The sequence below is a fragment of the Lepisosteus platostomus genome, chromosome 1 (assembly GCF_059453375.1).
Source record: "Lepisosteus platostomus isolate fLepPlt1 chromosome 1, fLepPlt1.hap1, whole genome shotgun sequence".
Classification (NCBI taxonomy): domain Eukaryota; kingdom Metazoa; phylum Chordata; class Actinopteri; order Semionotiformes; family Lepisosteidae; genus Lepisosteus; species Lepisosteus platostomus.
This window is the reverse complement of record NC_142611.1, coordinates 57,371,506-57,392,554: the sequence shown is the minus strand read 5'-3', so window position 1 is coordinate 57,392,554 and position 21,049 is coordinate 57,371,506. Positions and strand designations below refer to the sequence as shown.

Below are 21,049 nucleotides of genomic sequence, written 5' to 3'. Positions count from 1 at the left end.
TTTCATAAGAAAAACACCTTTCAACAATGCAGGGTTTAAAAAACTTTCAGCTTCAGAAAATAATCCAATTTAAGTAGAGAGTACTAGTGGATATTGATACATTTGGAACTATGACCCTGTGCAATAAGAAAGTTACAGGAGTAGAAACATTATTCAGTGAGTAAGGGACTTTCCTTGGTTGCTGTAACTACAGCACGATTAGTAATATTAAAGTCTGAGGTTTTGTTTTGTGCTTCAATTTCATTGTAGAACACAGCCAATTAATTTATTTGGGGAGGAATTTCACTTTCAGAATTATAATGCCACCTCCACCTTGAATTTCAATCCTAACGACCACAACAAAAGCACAATACCCAAAGGCTTTGAAGCACACCCCCTTCAGACACCTTGAACACCACAGATGTAGCAGCCCTGTAATTAGGCCACATAACCAATAAATCACTTATGTTAGGAAGTTAATATGAGGAAAGTAACAGGTTTTAAATTACGATTATGTCCGATGGAGATATAAAAGGAACAGCATTCATGTTTAGTAAAACACTGTGCTTTTCTGAATGGGCATGTTCATAAGGAAACCATCTGATGATTCATCATCACAGAGACAAAACAGCTATGATAGTTCAAAACATCCTGATATTACCACATTGGAATATTCAGTACTTTTTGCTTTTACCCTGACTTATTGATTTCACTGCTTATAAAGAAATCCCCTGATCTTGTTTTTTAGAGGAGTGATTGATTTACTAATGAACAAACTGTACAAGCCTATTGTATATCATGTAACAAAGCAGGGGAAGAACATTTAGGTTTCCCAAGAACTGGTAAAATGTTTAAAATAAAACACTTCCCTGGTAGATCTCTTTGGACTACTTTCTAACACATGAAAAAACTGAATTCAGGTTGTATTTTTCTGATCACACTGGAAAAAGATCAGTATACTGTTTTAGAGTGTTTCGCTCCCAGGAGGCAAGTCATTCATCACACTACAAACCAGTTTACTACATAAGCTGTATCACAGTGATTTTTTTATTATTTTGACCCTATAAATGGGAGACTGAGATGTGTACATTTGAACTTTCTTCCAGGTATCAAGGGGGAATGATGCTCATTCAACTGTATGAACATCTTATACTGTTTAAAACAAATAAGTGAGAACCAAACCTAGAGACTGGAACATTTCAACAGAAAGCAAAGAGACTTATAATTTCTTCTCCAATTTTATTTAAAAGATTCTGAAGATAGATATATTATTGCACTGGCTGTAGCTGGTTCTAAGTTAAAAAATCATAGATAAAAAATTCACTCTGCCCTTTGCACACAAGTTTCACTCTACTCTCGTAGACCAAAATTGTAACATGCAAATCTCTAATCAACAGCTTCGTAGACCTATAATTCCATGTTTAAAGTACTGGCAGGCTGGACACATTACTACTACCTGCTGAAACATGTTGTCTGTACAGTACAGGGTATGCTCCTATTTCAGAATTATAAACAAGCCCCGAATGTACTCCAGTAGTTTAATTTTATCTTGGCCTTGAAAACAGGACAAAAATAACAAGGATGTTTTTTTTTTTCAGGCTTTATAGCCTGTTTATTCGCTTAATCAGTGAGTAACCAAGTGCAGTTCACAACCCTGACCCAGCCCATGTTGCATATCCCCCATTAGTCATGTCTCTACTAATTACTAGGAACAATGTGATTAGCATGCAGTCCTGCAGAGATCTTCATGAAGTGAACACAGACAGGCCTATTGCAGCTTTTATCTAAAGAAGTAGCAGACTCTTTCGGTGACCTGGATACCTTTAACAAGTAGATTGTATCCATCCTTTATGAGACATAATTACAGTAGTTCAACTCCTTTGACCAGAGAATGAGCACAGACACAAAGGAGCACTGTTTTTGCTTACTGAGTAAGAAAAAACAAATGACATTTTCACATAACTGTACTGTACATCAAGCACTACTATATATGGAGTACATAATTACATTTAAATTAATGTCTGACAAAGTACCCTGCATGTACATCACAGAACTGCTACCTGTCAAAATCTGGATGAAAATTTTAGAACTTTTTTTAAACTAAAATTCCTCACCTTCAACCTTTGTAGTCATACCATCCACTTACAAAAATCAAATAATCCTAAAACCCACCAATTTGCTGAGTAAATGTCCTGGGATGGGATCTTCAAATAGCAAATTCATACAGTACATGACATTCAGTGTGAGGAAGTGGCTTAGTGGCTTAAGGTTTTTGACATATCAGAGCGTTCTGTGAAGACTCACTGTATTGTTTGCTTGATGTTTATTTAACACAAAAAGACGCAATGAACAAAGCAGTCCCATTAATAAAAATCAGCTTTACAATACAATACATATTCAACATACTATAATACTTTACATTCACAATGGATCTCTCTATATAAATAAAGGAGCTGCTGCCTATTGAATTTAATGTCAATAGCTATTACTATTTCCAACTATGACATATAATGCAATTTCGTTAACCACATGAAGTTTACAAAAATAAGAGACGACTATAAGAGTATATATAAAGTAAGATGTTTCACAAAGTATAATTAATACTGTGTGATCTTGTGTAACCTGACTTTCTTTTGGGAATCTTATAAGAAAAAGACATTACTTCCCAGCTACCCAAAAGAAAAAGGGGCGACTGGCCTCCTCTAGTTTGTAATCTTTCTTATGACCCCACCCAAAAAATGTTTTATTACTAAGTGATTAAATTAGCAAGGAAAGATTTTACTATAAATGCCCGTATCCCTAATTCACTAATTGGATAGAGAATACTCAGCGCCAGCATGCACACTTAGGCAGTAAACTGCAAACAAGAATTCCAAATGTACCTTTTTACCTCCTCTTCAAAAGGAGCTGCGGTCCAATACAGTTGTATTAAAATATAGTAAGCTGGTAAAGCTGTTAAGCTGTGGTACACGATGTCATAGAACTGTAGCACAGTTTCAGATACAGCATTCTGAATTACGTACTGTGTGTGGGAGCAAAACAAAAAAACAGAAGCATTCAAATACCTACAGTATATACAGTACTGTGAAAAAGTAATTACACCCCATGAAAAGGTTTGTCATTTTGTACATTTTTTGGACAAAATGATATTTGACCGTAATTTCAACAATACTGATAGATAAAGGTGATCTAATTTTTTAAAATAACATTGCACTCATGATAATGAACAGAAATGCAATTGGAGGAAAACGTTAATACACCGCTACTTTTATCACTGCATCAAATGCTTAGAATTAGAATCGGGTGCACCAAAACAGGTGCAAATGATTAGAACATCATTAGAGAGTAACTTGAGGGCACTGCCTTATATAAACATCAGAAACCTGTGGTCTGGTTTGGTCTTAGCAATTGAGGTGTGTGGCTACATCATGCCAAGATCAAAAGAGCTCTCTGAGGCCCTCGGAAGAAAGAGTGTTGATGCCTGTGAGTCTGGGAAGGATTTTAAAGCCATTTCCAAGCAATTTGTTGTCAAATCACTCCACTGTCCGAAAGATCATCTACAAATGGAGAAAATTTCAAACCACTGGCAATCTATCCAGGCAAGGTCATCCCACCAAATTCAGCCCAAGAGCTGACCAAAAGATGCTGCAGGAAGTCTCCAAGAACCCCAGGATAACATCAAGGGATTTACAGGCTTGCCTCAGTCAACGTCAAAGTGATTGAGTCAACTATCCGAAAGAGACAGCACAACTTTGCCCTACATGCGAGGTCAGGAAGGAAGAAGCCTCTTCTCTCAAAAAACAATATAGATGCACGACTGAAGTTTATCAGACAACACCTAGGTGAAGATCAGGACTACTGGAACAATGTGCTGTGGATGGATGAGACATAGGTAGAGCTGTTTGGCCACAATGCCAGACGTCATGTTTGGCAAAAAACAAAACGTGTCTTTGACCAAAAGAACCTCATACCAACTGTAAAGCATGGGGGTGGAAGCATGATGGTTTGGGGCTGCTTTTCTGCCTCAGGGCCTGGCCAGCTTGCCATCATAGAGTCAACCATGGGTTCCACATTGTACCAGAGAGAATGGTACAAGGAGAATGTGAGGCCACCTGTCAAAAAGCTGAAGCTGAACCTTAAGTGGACCTTGCAACAAGACAATGACCCAAAACACTCAAACAAAGAATGGTTCAAAAAGAAGAAATGGAGGGTTATAGAATGGCCAAGTCAAAGCCCAGATCTTAACCCCATAGAAATGTTGTGGGGGGATTTGAAACGGGCAGTAAATGCAAGAAAGCGCTCAAACATCACACAGCTGATGGAGTTTTGTATAAACACCCACAAGAAGTGATTTCGGTCAAAGGGGACAACACAAGCTATTGAAGCTAGGGGGTGTACTTATTTTTTCCATAGCGGGCGATTGCATTTCTGACATTTTTTGTTGAATAAATGATTGCAAAGAATAATTTTCACCGTTATTTGTTAAATTAGATAACCTTTATCTATCAAAATTGTTGAAATGAAGATCAAATATCCATACTTGCGAATATGTTAAAAAACACACTTACTTTTTCACAGCACTGTATATTCAGGGTAAAATAAATTATCTTGCTAGATTTACACTGATAAAAAAAGACCATATTTTTCAGATTATTTAAACCTATTATATCGTATGTACATGTCCTAAAAGGAACCCTTTTAACCCCTGTTTTAAGATGTTTACCTTACAGATGTTCAAAGGAAAGACTTTGAGAGAAATGTACCTCAGTGACATCTCAGGCACACCGCTACTGCACAAAGCTAACAAAAAAGCCATTTATAATACAAGACAAAATTATTGGAAATGTAAAGATTCAGACAGCATACCTGTAAGTATTCCTGAATCAAAAAGAGGGGGAATACCACCGGATGCTGGGAAATTTGTATTTGATGTTTGTAACAAAGAAAAACGTTTAAACATTTGAAGTAGGGATATTGCACTCCTCATTATAAGAAGAAGTAAGAACGTACTTGTTTACCTCACAAAGAGGGAGATGAAAGGGAAGACTGTCGGCTGACAGGAAGGTGAAAAAGGGTAAAGGTCTGTTACAGTAATTAGCAAAACACTGAAGAAAAGGCAACGATACAGTACACAGGAGGCTACACAAGGCACTTTTTCCTGGCTGTGCTGCAAAATCCTCACATTTGTTGAGACATTCCTTTAAAAAATTCTACCTGTAATCCGCAAAATTTTAATGAACTTAACATGAGAGATGGGTCTTCTCTGCTTAGGTGGTTAAACAAGTTGCTCCGTTTGCTATCCTTTTTTTAGCGTGTACCTCAGGGCCAGAAATTTCCAGTGTCACAAAGCCAAACCGAGCTGCAGCTTTTCTGGAAATACTGTAGTCATTGCAGAAGATGTTTACAGGAAAATAAATGTTTGTTTAATGTCTCACCTCAGTAATACATGAATCTAGATAAATACGCAAGTGTCACAAAATTCTTGTGGCATCTGTAAAAACTAAGAATAAAACATAGCTGTACTGTAACTCATGTAACAGAATTTCACCACTGTTGCAGAATACAAGTGCCTATTCCACACATCTGATCCTAAAGCTGTAAATGAATGGTGCCACCTACCATTCCATCCATATTAACTAAACCTGAATATGAGAATATTACACATTTAATTTACACATAAAAAACCCTTTAAGTTACCTCCATTTCAAACTTTGCAAGCTGAAACTAAAGCTTGAAAGGTTCTATTTTAAAGTACAAGAGATGCTTAACATTCTCCAACCTATACCCACATGTACAGTAGACACTCGTTTAAGCCAGGAAAACCTGATTTTCAACATTATCTCAGTTAAATCTGTCCTCTAGATTTCTCCAGTTTTAACATTTACCATTACAAGGTCCAGTAATGTGTATTCGTACACACACGTGTTTAAGGGGCATAAACAATCATAATATTGTGCAAGAATAATTCCAAAGTCGCTTGACTCATAATTAAGACTACTGTAAGTTAAAGACATTTCATACACAATGTAAGTCAATTGTTTTCAATTCTATAAGTGTGCACTCATTATTTGCAGAACTAATGTATAATTAATACCAATGAATATAACAAATACAAAATGCTTGTCAGGTGTTTGTTGGGTTGAGGGTTTTATGGGTTGAATATTGCTGTAAAATAAATAACTCAATACAGACTGTACAATTAACCATAAATCATAGTGAAGTCACTGTAAATAATTTTACCATGTGGTCAGAGGAGATCCACTGTGTGAAAGGGAATTTTACACATCACTAGACTTGAGGTCGCCTGGGGTCCCCAGGTCACTGGCTAAAACCACTGATGTAGAGTACTGTGTGGTCGCATAACAATATTAAAACCAATACCCCATTTCAACTGCTGCTCATGGTAACCTATGAAACTGCAAGGTTATTTAAGACAAGCACTGCATATTAGAAACATTTTCATTGAGGAAGAGGGAAAACAGCAAGTTTGGCATGGCAGCCAAAAAAATCACTTAAAAATCCACCATCAAGAGATGCCACACTATAAGGATATTAGCATGTACAGTAATAGTAAAATGAAAAGCAATCCATCAGAAAGACAAAATCTCTCCACAGCAGCTTTCCTGTTGCACACACACTGACCTTTCCAATTTGATTTAATGTCTACTTCTACCCACCTCTTCCTCTCCAGAGGACATGCACATTTTTTCCAGTGTGAGCCGTGTTGATCCTCCATACCAGAACCAAATTACATCAGGTTTACTCAGTGTGCTTTCCTTCATACGAATGCTATAGTATAGCCTTGTAGTTTATGATATCTGATTTCTAGCTGAATCAATCACCTTTCAAAGTGCAAAGTCAAGGTAACCATATAACTACACAGAAGAACAATCAGAAAATACTGCCTAGCACGGATACAAAATGCAATGCATCCATCGTGAAAAAACAGACTTCCTAGACACATCCGGGAATTGACATGTTGGACATTTTTTACTTTCTAGCTTGTATAATATTTTAGCACTGGAACAAAAAGAAAAATATTTGTAATGTACCTGCAAGTCAAAGTGGTATCAGGAGGAATTACCTTTTGGCAAACTTGGGAAAAAAAACCCAGTAAGGGAAATAAACAAAATCGGAAGTTAAGCAAGCATTTAGAATAAAAGACAAACTAAAATAGGAAGACGTAATAAGATGTTTTTTTGCAGGAACTGACAATTTACAGGGCATAAAATGATAACCAAGGCAAACCCTCAAATGTCTGTATACCATTGGTCAGATATCTACAATAAAACACAATGACAGAAATACAAAATCTCGAAATAAGGGATGAAAATTCAGAGAGCTTACATCTGAATGAATTCAACATAGTAACACACATGATCCTGCAGTAAAGAATAATGATAATAATTCCAGAGCAACTCCTTGGAAAAAAAACATACTGTAGTATAACAAAAACTGGTACAGGTATTTGTTTTTCACATACGGTTATCAGTAACATTTTTTTCCTCCAAACAATAAATCCATCCATGAGAAATCTACACTACAGTCCCTTCTATAAAACAGAGGGTTAATATGCTGACATGGTGTGTATACCAAAAGCCTTGTGAGCCATGACTGTCTAATAGCCCAAAAACAATGTTTTCTGCAACACACTACATACACAATAAATGTTATGAATTTATTATCCTTTCATTTTATGTAACTCAGTTTTTATATTCCAAGAAAAACACATTTCTGGTGTTTGTATTTCTTAAGGTCTCCAAGACTCTGTTTTGATGGAGGAACCTGATGTAATCTTGTTGGCAGGATTCGTTACATAATTAGATGGTGAACTGCACAGACTGAAATCCCCAAACCATAGTGTACATTACGTGGAGTGCTTATCCAAAAAGCCACTTAGTCTTTTTTTACATTCAGACTGATGTGGGAAGAAAAAAAAAATCTAAAAGATGCTGGAGTGGCAGTAAAAAAAGGGTCCCATTTTTTAACACAATCCATCTCATAAGAATAAGACAAAAACCACAGCTTTCACTACCACTGACCTCATCAATCCAAGAGCCTTTAGCTTACTGTCGTTCTGTGCGTTCCATCATGCAACCTAGGGCCAAGAATCTTCTGACCAACTTCATACCAAAAGACCATAAAACAGCCACAACTAAAAATACAGAGACCCACAGGCACCAAAAGAGATTTACAATCCCTCAATTATGGCGCTGAAAAACTGCCTATTAACTTTATGTGATGGCAGCATGGATATCATGTTCAATAATGGAACTTGAGCAGTGCATTGTTTTTTTTCCCCCGTTAGAAAATCATGGGGCTAAGGAGCTAGAAATCCAGAAATAAAATTATAGGAGTAGCAATGTAATTTGTTAAGTGCTGACCAAGCCCTTCCGCATTTTTGTGTTACCTGATAGAGAAGTGCAAATAAAGATGAACCGTTATTCCTCGTTTTATTATAAGCTGAATACCCTTATCGTCTTTTAATGCTCATGTGGTCTGTAAGTTATTCCCAAAATGCACATCTGTTTCTGTAAAGACTTGTCAGTGGTGAATACCAGGAGGCATCCCAGGGAACATCAAGTTGCCACACGCCTCAGCCCTCTTTGCTTCACTTACAATCCTAGAATCAGGAATCCTACTTCACTTCCCCTGCACATGGAATCAGGAGGGATCACCTTTCAGGCAAACTCAAAAAAACAACAAGGGAGATAACCAAATCAGTAGTTAAGCTAGTGGTAACCATAAAAGACCATGTACAATTAGAAATAGAGATCATGTAAACTCTGGGAAATGAGTGAAACAGTATTTTAAGTCAGCACTACTAGCTATAATTTAATGTGAATTTTCTTTGTAAGAAAAAAATAGAAGGATGACTATACCAGAAGAAAGATTTTATCATTTCATTTTATTGTCTTCTGTTTCAAGAGCTTGGTTTACATGGACAGAAGAAACATTCTAAGATTGAGGGTGTGGCGACTGATATATTAACAACATCTGCTAGCTGTACGTAACCAAGCTGGGCAGTACAGTTACACACACAGAATCCAAACCGAAAGCAAAAATGGAAATTCTTCTCAAATGCTGTTTAGACTCAAGTCGATTCATATTCTCTAATACAATTAAACTCAAACTTTATTATCCCCTAGGGCAACCTGTTTTATGGCAGAGTCTAACACAACAACACATATAATCAGACAAACACCAACAAAAAAAAGACAGTGTTTCAGGAGATAACGGAGCTACACAAGGCAAAAGTGGAAAGCCACGAGTCAGGCTGCTGCAACAGACATTATTAAATACAGCTTCTCTAGTGCCATGCTTCTTGATTGAACTAAGGACTAAGGTAAAAACAAACACTTAAGGGTTAATTTGAAATGATTTTTTTCCACCCACAGTCTTAAATCCACAAAGGAATTAGCCAGCATGCCTGCCTGCCTGCCTATGGCAGAATTGGTTCAAGGGTCACAACTTTTTTTCACTAGGCAAAAAGTGCATGCGGAAAAACTAAGATGGGTCACACCTTTGCCGATTACAAATGAAAAAACTGTGCTGGCCTTCAAACGACCTTTGATTAGGCTGCTATCTCCTCTTCAGAATGTAATTTCATTCATGCCAGCTTCTGTATTCACAACTACTGTATGTCTAGTCTATACCAATATCTACAGAGTCTCCTGTCATTCTAACAGATAGACATTTCCACAACCTGAAATGGGTTGAACACTTCGAGGGGAGCTGTGTTAAATGAGCAGAGGCCTCAATTCCCCATTTACAAATAGCCTTACCTGGATTAAATGAGAACCTTAACCTGCAAATCAATTACAGATTAATCACCTACAGTATGTGATGGCAGGCTTCCATAGAGGAGAAGGAATTAGTTGCAATAGGCAGGCAACAAAAATGTGGCAATGAAGTCTTAGTTCAGCTGGAACAAGAAACACAAATGCCGCTTACAAGAGCCAGGTTGAAAACAGCCAGGCTCCATGTGGTTCCAAAACTGTGAATTATATGAATGCAGCCCAATTTATAACAAGATACAAACTATTAAGTAATAGCAACCTAATTATATGTACTGTATATAATGGGCCACATTTCTAAAATATATACTGTCACAACATTAAGTAAATAGTGGCTTTTTTCTAATAACGAAAACACAGCAATGAAACTGGCAACTGACAGGCAGGACAGATTTTAATTGTGACTGTGTCACTGGCACTCCACCTAAAGATGGACTACATCAAATCCAGCCAAAGCTTTAAAACACATTTCTGGCAGCTAGTGTAGATTAAGTTTAATTAATCACAAGGACCAGTTTCTTTATCCTCTCTGTAAACCTAAACACATCTTTAGCAAATGAGTTATAAGCTTACAGTTCACATTTCCTTCAGGAAGGAGGGACTTTCCACTTCAAACCCGGCTTTAGAAAAAAACAATGTCTGTAAAAACAGAGATATTGCTAGGATAATATTTTGAAAAAAACAGTCTGAGACCTAGAGCGCAAATAGAGTACAAGTAATATTCTCTTCAGTACTATACTGTAGTACATGTATGTGGTAAAACCCCATTTTTAATTAAATGACAGGGACATGGATCATATTACAAAACTGAATACAAAAACATTGGGATAACATCTGAACCAACCGTAATACTGCTGAAAACTAAAATAATGTGTTTTTTTTCTTTTAAATCATATTCCACAAGTAAGCTTGTAGAGATGCACTCTTACTAATCAGTCACCATTTTTTGACAGCTCTTTGTGTGAAAGCTGAAAAGAGCCGTTCACTTAGTTGATAACACTGACACAAGATGATGAGGCACTGCGAGAGACTTAGATTGTTGAATAAGACGTGATACCTATGGCACACAAAATAGTTTACAGAGTACAAGTGGTTCACTAGATCTAGATCCCACTGATAATAAGCAGCATTATAACTAAAAGGGGAAACAATTCAGCTTACATTGTTAATTCGGAAAAAAAAAACCTTCAGATGACCATGTAATGTTAAATGATAATAAAATAGCAGCGCTTATGACTATTTTATTCTCTTTTTACTTCAAGAACATGGATCACTTATCTGAAAAAAAAAAATCAAATAAAGCAGTGTAGAATACAGGTCAGGACTCTGGAGCGGAGAGTTAGGGACTCAAAATTCTAGGTAGGACACTGCATGGTCCTCATGAATAGAAAGCACTTCATTTAAATTATTCTAGTGGATGCCCTGCTGTGTAACAGGGTACTCTCCAGCTTGGCATTCTAAAGAAGAATGTAATCTCAACGACTTCGATTTTAAATATTAGGATTAAAAACAAACAAAAATACATTAAAAAATATAATTTAGGGAACTGTAATCACATGAATTCACAAAAGAATCATTGAAGAAGCCAGAAATCTATGGAATCAAAAGGTCTCAGAACTGCTTTGAATCCTATAATGGCTAGTGCCACTAGCTCTTCACACTAATTTGAAAGAGCTGTAAATGACTGTGCAACACTTAAAACCTCAAAGGGAAGGCGCAGTGTTTTGCTGTTGTCAAGCTACTGTGCTGAGGTGGTTATATTTCAGTGGAAGATTGAAGGTGTGGCCCCACTTGATAGAGGCGTTGGATACCATGTGCTAACAGTATCCACAGTAGTTTCAACATGAACAGGCCCAATGTAAACACCTGCCCTTTCAATACAATCTTAACAGCGCAGTGCATTGTGTCATAATGTTGACGTGATGAATAAATTCACCTGAACCTCTTCCACAGTATGCAAGACACAAAGATGTCGTTCTCTTGATCTACTTGTTAGAACTGGGGATTATATATATATACATATTACAGCAAAACTGTATTTGTGTCTTTCAATGGCTTATTCTAATTCAGATATTTATACAAAAGGTAAGTTAACTGAAAATACACTACCATTTAGGCATTTAGTAATTTAGTACTTACTAAGCATATCACAGAGGCACAAACCAAGGAAATATGCGACATAAAATAATTATGACCAAAACAAATACAAAAAAGGAGAAGAAAATCCTTCTTAGCCCATAAATGAATTATTTTTCAATAAACTGTTTATTCAGTGCAGTTTTCAGGCTAATAAAACACTTCTCTAACAGCCGTCAGGACTCCACTCTGTCAGGTCACACCACACAAGTCTCTCATCAGCATGTTACATTACTAGATAGAGGGAAGTTTATTGAATCCCTAACAACATAACAGTGAGAAGTGAAATTTCCTCAAATCATTTAAAACAATTCCTTACTTATTTCAGCTTAATCAAATATTAAACAGTGTTATTCCACTTCTAGCACACTGATTCCGACATGTAGTGAAAGGCCATCTTACGCTTTTCAGTAACTTTGACATTGCTGAATCAAAACAGAATATTATGACAAATCTTAATTGGATTCTACGAACACACTAAGCCCCCCCAAAAAAGCAAAATCTCACTGAAGACCATACATTCCTTCTGTTAAAACAAAGCCAGTGGTTCAAGTCAAGTGAGGAAATAGGATCAATGGAAAACCTTTCAAAGGGGGAAGTATAAATCTCTAATCTAGTTATTAGCCTTTTTCAACCTAAAACCCACCCAACACACTTTAGTTGGGGCTAACACATCATTCACAAACTATTTATATGCTTGAGAATATACTAATACACAAAATACTAGAAAAAAACAGGAGTTTGTGTTGCACTGTAAACTGTTCATAGAAAAGTACCTAACCAAAGTTTCACATGAATGTATAAATGTATTTTTTATCCATAACAATAAATTAAAGTCAAATAGAGGCCAACTATTCAAACATATCCCAAGATGTCCATCCATTTCCAAGAATCACTTGAACCAATACAAGGTCAAAGCAAGGGGGAGCCAAACCCAGCAGACCGCGGGTTCAAGCTCATCGCAGCATACACACACAGTCACAATTCAAACACCAGCTAAGATGCCTTTTTCATGCCACCAACACAAGGAGAACCCACAGCCTTCACACAGAAGGCGCCCCAGTCCAGATTCGAGCCTTGCTCACAAGGGCTCCGAGACAGTAGCCTTAAGATGTCCACCTTCTAAAAGAAATTCTACACGGCTTTTCTACAAGACCAAGAGCTGACCCGATAAGCTGCCGAGGAAGGAAGAAAGAATTCAATTGCAACATAGTATCAAAAACATTTGCTGACATCCTACTGCAGTTCCAGTTTGTGGTCATTAGTACCATCTTTCTATTTTTTGACAATTATATGTAATTGAATGAAATTATAATTTTGTTACAAAGAAGCTTTCTTTCATTCTCCACAGATGTAAATTCACGGCTAGCTGTTTACACGTGGCATGCTTGTCTATGTTGTCTACTCTATAATGAGCAGCATTTTGAATTATTGTTACATTTTTCGCAACATCAATAATTAAAGACAAGATGATTATGATGGATGGACAATATATTCATGCCACCACAGTACAGTACACTGACCTCTCCTGGATGACCATTTAAACCTGGGCTTATTTGAATAAATGCCAGTGTTTCATAATGCGGGAGGAGGGTATGTATTGGTTGTCTGCCAATATACTTCATACTTTCAAGTTCTCGACAACACACTAGAACATTCTGCTCCATTAGGGTCTGAAGGTGAAGACTGGGTTTCTACACCTCTTTTTGCAGCACATTTTTCACGTCGTTCAAATTATGGTCATCTTAGCTTCTCCTGAATTAAAAGATGGCACCTATCCAGGGCGAAAGGAGATTTCCCACTTCCTTAAATTCACTTCATTCAACTTTACTTTACTCATCAATTGTGCCAATCTAAAAACCTCCCAAGGGACCATCAAAGCCAATGGACAGCCATACTGTACATATCCTTGATTTCCTTTGATGAATTCCCAAACCCTCTTCTATCCCGTGTCACTCCTAAGGGTTTGGAATGGCTTTTACTGTGCTGATCTTCTTCGTCCTCCAGTCATCTTCTTGCTGCCTTTTCCCCATTTGCGCCTTCTTTCCATCATTCCTAACATTCATAGTTACACGACCATGTTACTCTTTCTTCTCAGATATACCAAAAGAACATCCCTGTTCCCAACCTTTGAATCTTAATGGTCTTTAGGGTGTCTTTACTGACACAAGTCTAGAATCCTTGGCTTTGTCCTTATCAACAGGCTGTTATTCTTTCACGTCATCTCCAGATCACCACATGTCCCTAGTGTTTTACTGTCATTTTTTAAAAATATTTTTTTTTGTTATAACCATCCGATTTTGGCATTTCCAGCAGCGTGACTTTCATGCTTCAAATCTCAGCTTCAATGCCTGTGACATCCCGTCCAAGCTGGACTCGGACCCATGCCCATAGTCACGCTGTGACTTTTACTGGTTCAGCTAACGACAAGGTTACCCTATTGCTTTTCTTCTATTTCAATGGGACAGATGCTGTCCCTTAGCAAACCTGAGTTAAGAGAACTCCAAGATACAAGAACTATTACTCCCATTTTACCTTTGTGTTGTCTATCTGGATTTCTCCTTACCCATTTCTTCCCATAATAATGACAGGACTTATTTATGTATAGTGAGTTTAAATTATAAAACTTATACAACTCCTGCACCCATACACCCAAAGCCAGCCTACCAGTCAAACTTTATTATCAAAGCTACTATTTATTTCTAATTACAGAAATGGCACAGTTTGTCTTAAGTCAGCTATATCTATATGATGTTTAATTAGTCTGACAATCAAAATGTGCCAAAACAATTTTGGAAAATTAAGGACATGGAGAGGTTTTAAAAAGCCATACCCAAGCACCACCATGCTTAACATCCCGGACTGCTTGTGTTCACTGTGTTTATATAGAACACTGAGCTCATAGTTCCCATGCAAACGAAGAAAATAAACATTTACTGCATTAGAACATTACCATTTTCAGTACACAAAACGTTCTCCTTTTAGGCAAAAAAAAAGCCACAACTTCAGATGTGCGTCATATGTCACATTTTGTGTACAAAAAACCTATTTGAAAACCATAATTGCACAATAAATAAAAGGAACCATTCTATGCAGGCTATATTTTGTAGAAAGATATGCACCACATACTAAACTATCAATCTATTCTTCTTTTATTATAAACAGAGGAATCCTTCTTTACAGCTGCCTGGATTGACAATATTGCAGTAAATCTCATTTTGCCAAGAGCAACATTCTAGTAAGTGGGAATCTCCTACCCCTCACCCACCCCCAGTTAATACAACCAAGAATTCTTCACACTCTTCCATAGCTGACAAACACATCAGAAAGTATGGTAGGATACTTTCACTGAAGTATCTGGTGTCAAGTCCATCAAATAAAAAACTGCATGGAAAACAGACATTTTTTTTAATGTTACTTAACATGGGTTAAATAATTGCACATTTGTATTGGGGTTACAGTAATCTTCCTTGGGTCAAGGCTTCACAGAGACTACCAGGGAGTTCACACACATCTCTAGAACACACTTACACGTGCTGTGCTGGCCCACACTGGTCTGCTTAAAGAGAGGTCACAAAAGTCATGTGATCAGTTTATTTTTAGCCATTTCTTTCCACTATGGCTTTTAAAGTTACTTCCAAACTTGGGCTGCTGGCTACTCAAATGAAGGACAGAAAATTCACATTCTGAAAGTATCTGGGAGAAGTACAATGCAGTGAAGCATTTTATACATCAAGATCTTATCTTGTTGTTTGTTTTTGCGCCGGTCCTCAATTCTTAAGAGCAAGATACCCACATTTAAAAAAGGAAACAGATCTGGAGGATGAGAAGATGAGAAAATTGAATTACTTATTGTAATACTTAAGAGATACAATGCAGTGCAATCATGCAATCTATCCTGTTTGAACTACCCGTGACATGACATTTAAAAACAAATCTATCTGCAATTCTTAAACAGAGCGCTATCAAAAAAACGGTCTAATTTTTTGTTACATACTACATATTTACATTTAATGATTCACACAAGACCACTGTTAAATCTTCATAAATAGAACCACGGCCAACCCTGAGTCATGTGTTCAGCTGTCAGCTTCAGAAGCACAGAGCACACAACATGCACTGACAGGATTGGACTAGTTTACAATAGCAAAGAAATCCTCCAGATTGCCTTATGGCTCGTTTTAACAATGACATAAACTCTTTTCAAATGTTTTCAAACAGACGCAAGCAAACTTCCTCTGCCACGGTTCTTCTCTACTGCTGCTGTAAGATATTTTAGGTATGACTCTGCCATTTAATATCTTCCTGCCTGTGATCTATTTCTGTATCCCTTTCTAAAATGGCTATAGCACATATACATGTAACGTTTCCATGTTTGTTGTGAGGAAGTCTCCAAATTGCTCAAAATAAGAAGGTTTCGGTGTCATTGCAACCTCAATCTTATGTACCAACTTTAATGTTTTCAATAAAAAAATAACACCTCAAATTGTATAAAGACAAGATTATAGCTTTATCAATAACATATTTCAGATTTGAGGTACATCTTTGTCCAGAAATAAGCCTTCAGTATTTTAAAAACAGAAAAACATAAAGTGTTAAATGTTTCTAATAATGTTGTCCAACAGAAAACCTTCACGATCAAAATAAAGTTGTATTTATTGAAAAAAAAAAGAATTAACATTGCTTTATTCAGTTTCACGTAACTTTTCTGGATCGGCAACAGCACATCTTTCTATTTGAATGGTCAAGACGCAGGTCTGGTTTGACAAGCAAAGATACTGTATTAGAGAAGCAGACATTTTGGGAAACAGGTGGGAAAATGACACCTTAGTTTAAAAATGTCTATTAAGACCCGACTAGGTGTGAGCTCAACCAAAACACAAGCAAGCCTTAACTATGTCCAAGACAGCACAGAGACACAAACAGAACTACCTCTGAAGTATGTTTCCCATCACCCCTTGCCCGAACCCAGTCTACCGAGGAGTAACACTATCAGACATGTGGGGAGGACCTAGAGGTACATCTATGCCCAGAATATACAGTAATTCCCCAGCTGCTAGACAGCCCAAAGTGGAGAGATTCTACAAACACAATGTAAACCATAGCACTTGCACGGTCCTAGAAACAGCACAGTACCCATATCCACTATGGGAAACACGCCTGCATGCAAGGAAAATGAGATCCCAACAATAAACCAAAACCACAGGTGCATTAGAGGATGCCTGATTACAGCAAGTGTGTGGAGACTATGCTGGCTTTCCAAAATCACCTCACAATGTATAGGAAGGGCAGCTGCAAGTGGAACTGAACAGTGACAGCAGACAATATCCCCACTTCTAAAGACCTGATCAGATGCTGGCTTTACAGAAGCAACAAACCCAGCAGGACACAGGACCCAAATGTACATCTGGAAGTTTAAAAAATAGCATTTGATTTCATCTTGTGCGTTAAATAAAGAAAAACAAAACTGAAGCAAAACAGCTGCCTAATATAGCTCTTTAAAGCAAAACTACACGTGAACAGCCACGTGATACACGTTAAATATTAAACAATAATACGAGAAAAGAGGTCCAAGATGAACACTTTCACAAGTGCACTTTACACGTCAAAACACAAGCATAAAACGTTACTGTAGCTTTCTTATTCTGAGAGGCTACTTTATCACGTTGAAAATCATTTTATTTTGACCCGTCTGAATTCACTCAGCTAGAGCAATCCGACTTTGAATCTCTGACGGAAAAATTGCTTATAATTTGCAACCTGTGTTATCTTCTGGCTTAATGAGGCATCACGCGATTTGCTAACACGTCAGTGTGGCCCCGCAAAACGGGACGTTTTGCATGTTAGTCCATTTGAGGTATTAATGACTTAAGCGAATTAATCATTAAGATTTACTATAAACTAATTAGCCATGGGTCACTGTTGACTTTAAAAATCGGGGCTTTGGATTTTGAATTCTAGCCTTTGTGTTGTTACCCCTTTAATTGTTTTAACACCTCAAACCTTGACTCCTTTCTGACCATCTAAACAAATCCAGTAAAGATAAACGAAAACCTTTGCTTTGTCTCAGTCTAATAAATGCACTGAAACATGGTTTTAAAATGCTCGAAATCATAGGAAGGAGGTTATTTAGGAATTACGTTCTGAAAAAATTATATTACTTTAACTTATTAGTTAAAAACGCAACTAACAGGAGAAATGTTTGGCAGACAAAATGTGAAGCAAGGGCGAAGTTCATCTTTAATAGCCTTTTTATCTTCAGTGCAAACAAATTACTCTTAAGCATATCGACAAGAGAGGATTTGCTCAAGACTAGATCCCTTTCAGTTCAGGAAAATCTTTACGTTAGCAAAATGCTTTCAAGTGACAACGGACTACTGCACTCAACACGTCAATAATGTAACAAACAGTACAGTTAAACACCCTAGCTCCGCGTTGAACGAAACCCAAATTGAGAACACTCTGAAAGTATTCTAATAGGAGTTAAACATACATTTCAGTGTAAGAAAAAGTCAATTTAGGGCTGTACTTTCAAACCAGTACTGCCTGATAAAGATACAGTATAAAAAAGATAAAGCACTAGTTTTATGGCTCGCTAGTAAGAGACATACTGTATGCATTTCCAGGAAACGGATTCTTTTCGCTGTTAAGTGTGTAAGAGTGGCTAAACTGAGAAGAATATAGAGGATGGCTGGTGCTTACGTAGGCTGGAAGTCCCTGCACCCTCGGTCTCTAACACATAAAAAACAGTTATATAGTTTTAACAAGTTATTTGCTGGTCATGTAGGTACATCATTAATCTTAAAAATAGTCAATATAAATGCACTGTAGCTGGGACAGCAGGAGCTACACATATTTGAGGTGCCACCGTACTGTAAGTACTGTACGTTCAGAGGGTACAATTATTTCTACTGAAGAAAATTAATTACATTATTGAACTACACAACAAATAAACACATTAAAAAAACACAATTCACTGTGTAGCAAATATAAACTTACTTAAGTAGAAATTAAGCAAGCTATCTTACTGCTGAAACTTACGTTTGGTGGCATTGATAAGATTTTTCCCATCCTTGTAAAGTTCTTTTATAAACCTGTTGGTTTTATCCAGCTCCGCTTCGTGTGCCTTTATTCTTTCCCTGAAAGAAGGACTGTCCAAGTAGCAATCACTGAACTCCAAAGGTTGCAGTCCCATGTCTGCTGATCACACAAAATACTATCCCGGGAAACAGCGGAGATCGTACCGAGAGCTATACCCCACTCGAGAGCTGGGGAAGGGCAGCTGCGAAGTATAGCATACACAACTTTTGGAACAATGAAAAAATGGCGCGATTTCTCTGTTGGAAAAAAAATATGAGGACTTATAATAGAATCCGCTTCACAAACTCTACGTCAAAGAACAAACACCTGAGTAAACAATAAAGCTCTCTTAACTTTTTCATTTATGGAGTCGCGTGTGAGACTTCAAGTGAGCTTTGACAAAAGTCCTCCCTCCGAAGGCGGGGTTAAATATTTCAGCCGGGGAAAATTCGTGACTGGTTAAAATGCGTGTCAATCAACGTACTGTCCTACCTATCTAATAAAATCCAGAGCTTAGACCTATGCACACCCAATTCTACTTTGCTACGATTTACCCATAAATCCAACTTTGTTGATGCCTTTGAGAATTTGCAGGTGCACCTCCAGAATGTATTCTATTGGAAATAGTCCCATCTTTGACTTTGATATTTATAGACTTTGTCTATAAAGTCTTGTATGAGGGAGACTAAACAACAGCTTCAAATATCACCACACCACTAATGGCAAAGACAGGAAGGGAGTGGGTAGGCATATAGGGCCAGCCTTCATAGAACTGTAAAAAAAAATCTAAAGTTGTGAACAATATACCCCATCTTTCACATCATGGAGACGTTAGTTTCTGAGTATCATTACCCCAATGACGCACAGCTGTCACTACTACTTAGAAAGAGAGAAAGAGGGAGAGCAAAACAGAGAGGGACTAAATAGTAGAGATAAACACCAAACTGTGCATGCAGGGCTTACTTGGGCTAATAGTTATTGCTAGTTATTATAGAAAGAGAGCTATAAAATATTGACTATACTTGTAAAGCAGTGACCAGATCTCATAACACCACAAGGTTGAGTATCTGACCAGGGTGAGTAACAGGGAAAAGCGAAGCCAGAAATGCACTTTCTGCTACACTGCACAAAATATTTAGAGATTAGAGAAACACTCTTAAAGCCTCAGAATAGCAGATCAAATCTCTGAATTTCCAAACCAGCAAGAATCTGAGCATTATGAAACCTATAAGGAGAGGAACAAGGAAACTTAATAGAGCTGGCAGTTCAATACACTGTATGTGATCATTTCCTGTCATACCCTGCATGATGAACAGAGATTTAGCCACTCAAATAAAACCATTGTTAATGTTCTAAATGTCAGTTATTATTACTTTGGCTGTAATTCAATAATAAAGCCAACTAATTTCTTTGCATTCCACTGTATCACTCTTATTTGTTTAGTTTAATACATTGATCAATCTCTTTTTGACTTTCTAATTTTAAACCAAGAGGCCCACAGGTCATCTGCTGAAGTTTGAATGAAGAGAAAGAGCAGGATGAAGAATGTTTAAATCAAGATCGTGCATGCTCTGGATTAAGAAGGTTAAGCAGGATAAGCACCAGTTTTTATCTTGTACAACGCATAATATTGAATTGATGTATTAGCATTGTACTGTATGACTGGTATCTTAGTAAACTGGGTATGTAACTACAACCTCAAGTGCATAAGCCTGATCTTGACACTTTAGATGGTTTATTCTGGCTTGTTTGCGTTTGCAATTAGTTTTTGATTGCATGTTTTAAATATAAAAACAACAAAATACTAGAAACATCTCCTTGTACATGAAAGAAAGACAATATGAGACGACCCCGGAGCATCCTGTACGAAAACGTTGAATTATCAACAATATAGCAATATAACCTATAGTTTCAACAACTGTTATGGAATTTCAAAGACATACAAAAACACGAGTTTATTCATCGCAGAAATTTACTTTAAAGAATATAGTTTTGTTTTCCTTTGAATTATTTACTTGTGCCACACTGAAATTATTATTTTCGTAATAATTCAAGTT

General features: G+C 37.1%; 1 protein-coding gene across 3 annotated transcripts in view; it reads right to left on the bottom strand.

The window, feature by feature from the left end:
- The window catches only part of arhgap10 (Rho GTPase activating protein 10), a 75,354-nt gene extending 55,950 nt beyond the window's left edge, over positions 1 to 19,404 (bottom strand). For 2 of the 3 annotated variants that reach the window (XM_088633154.1, XM_088633155.1), the window contains exon 1: positions 18,954 to 19,404. In XM_088633154.1, the coding sequence (XP_088489280.1) occupies positions 18,954 to 19,107 (154 nt within the window). In that variant the 5' untranslated portion in view covers positions 19,108 to 19,404. The remainder of the gene's footprint in view (positions 1 to 18,953) is intronic. The other variant, XM_088633153.1, reaches the window with a different exon arrangement.
- Positions 19,405 to 21,049: the final 1,645 nt, after the last annotated feature.